The sequence below is a fragment of the Limulus polyphemus genome, unplaced genomic scaffold (genome assembly GCF_000517525.1).
Source record: "Limulus polyphemus unplaced genomic scaffold, Limulus_polyphemus-2.1.2 Scaffold11293, whole genome shotgun sequence".
Classification (NCBI taxonomy): domain Eukaryota; kingdom Metazoa; phylum Arthropoda; class Merostomata; order Xiphosura; family Limulidae; genus Limulus; species Limulus polyphemus.
The window spans coordinates 11,315-12,558 of record NW_013676903.1 but is presented as its reverse complement, the minus strand read 5'-3'; the positions used below and the strand labels follow the sequence as shown (position 1 = coordinate 12,558).

Here is a 1,244-nt window from a genome sequence, read left to right as displayed (position 1 = left end):
CAACTAATATGAACTGACCCATCACGCGACACCCCTCAATCACCCGGAACCTCTCCTCACCTTTACGGTAAACACATGGATGAATGTTTGGATCCCAATGGAGGTAAATTAAAGAGACAGAACCTTCGCTGGAAGGTCGTTCCTTCACCACGTACAGGAATCAACCTCGAGGGGTAGCAGTGAGATTATGGTATTTCTTTCCTGCAAAAAGAGATGGTAACAATAGTGTAGGATCGTGAATGTAGCATTTCTGTCCTGGAAAATGTATTCTTAGCAATAGTGTGGCAAGGTGATTGTGTGTTTGGTTTTACAATAGTGTAGGAACGTGAATGTAGCATTTCTGTCCTGGAAAATGTATTCTTAGCAATAGTGTGGCAAGGTGATTGTGTGATTGGTTTTACAATAGTGTAGGAACGTGAATGTAGCATTTCTGTCCTGGAAAATGTATTCTTAGCAATAGTGTGGCAAGGTGATTGTGTGTTTGGTTTTTATGCTACATTAATCAAAGAAGTAATGCCTTATTTATTTAATCACATTTTAATTGGATACTTTGTGGATTGCTTCTTTTTTATAACATTACAACTTCTGATTATGTTTTCAGTGGTAGAGTGGAGAACCATGCACCATAATCAGAAGTTGTAGTGTTATAAAATACTGTTAGTAAAATCCTCACTAAGGTGCATGGTTCTCCACTCTACCACTGAAAATAGTGAGGATTTTACTAACACTATTTTATAACATTACAACTTATGATTATATTTTCAGTGGTAGAGTGGAGAACCATGCACCTAGTGAGGATTTTACTAACACTATTTTATAACACTAAAACTTCTGATTATGTTTTCAGTGGTAGAGTGGAGAACCATGCACCTAGTGAGGATTTTACTAACACTATTTTATAACACTACAACTTCTGATTATGTTTTCAGTGGTAGAGTGGAGAACCATGCACCTAGTGAGGATTTTACTAACACTATTTTATAACATTACAACTTCTGATTATATTTTCAGTGGTAGAGTGGAGAACCATGCACCTTCGTGTCACGGTAGAAGAAGTAAGTGAGGATTTTTACTAACACTATTTTATAACATTACAACTTCTGATTATATTTTTAGTGGTAGAGTGTAGAACCATGCACCTAGTGAGGATTTTACTAACACATTTTTATAACATTACAACTTCTGATTATATTTTCAGTGGTAGAGTGGAGAACCATGCACCTTCGTGTCACGGTAGAAGAAGT

At 36.5% G+C, this 1,244-nt stretch overlaps 1 protein-coding gene across 1 annotated transcript in view; it reads left to right on the top strand.

Annotated features, from left to right (window-relative positions):
- Positions 1–1,028: 1,028 nt before the first annotated feature.
- LOC111083804 (glutamate receptor ionotropic, delta-2-like) overlaps positions 1,029–1,244 on the top strand; it is a gene marked incomplete at its 3' end in the record, with an annotated part of 11,373 nt that continues 11,157 nt past the window's right edge. The window contains exon 1 of the mRNA XM_022380498.1: positions 1,029–1,055. Coding sequence (XP_022236206.1) covers positions 1,029–1,055 — 27 coding nt within the window. The remainder of the gene's footprint in view (positions 1,056–1,244) is intronic.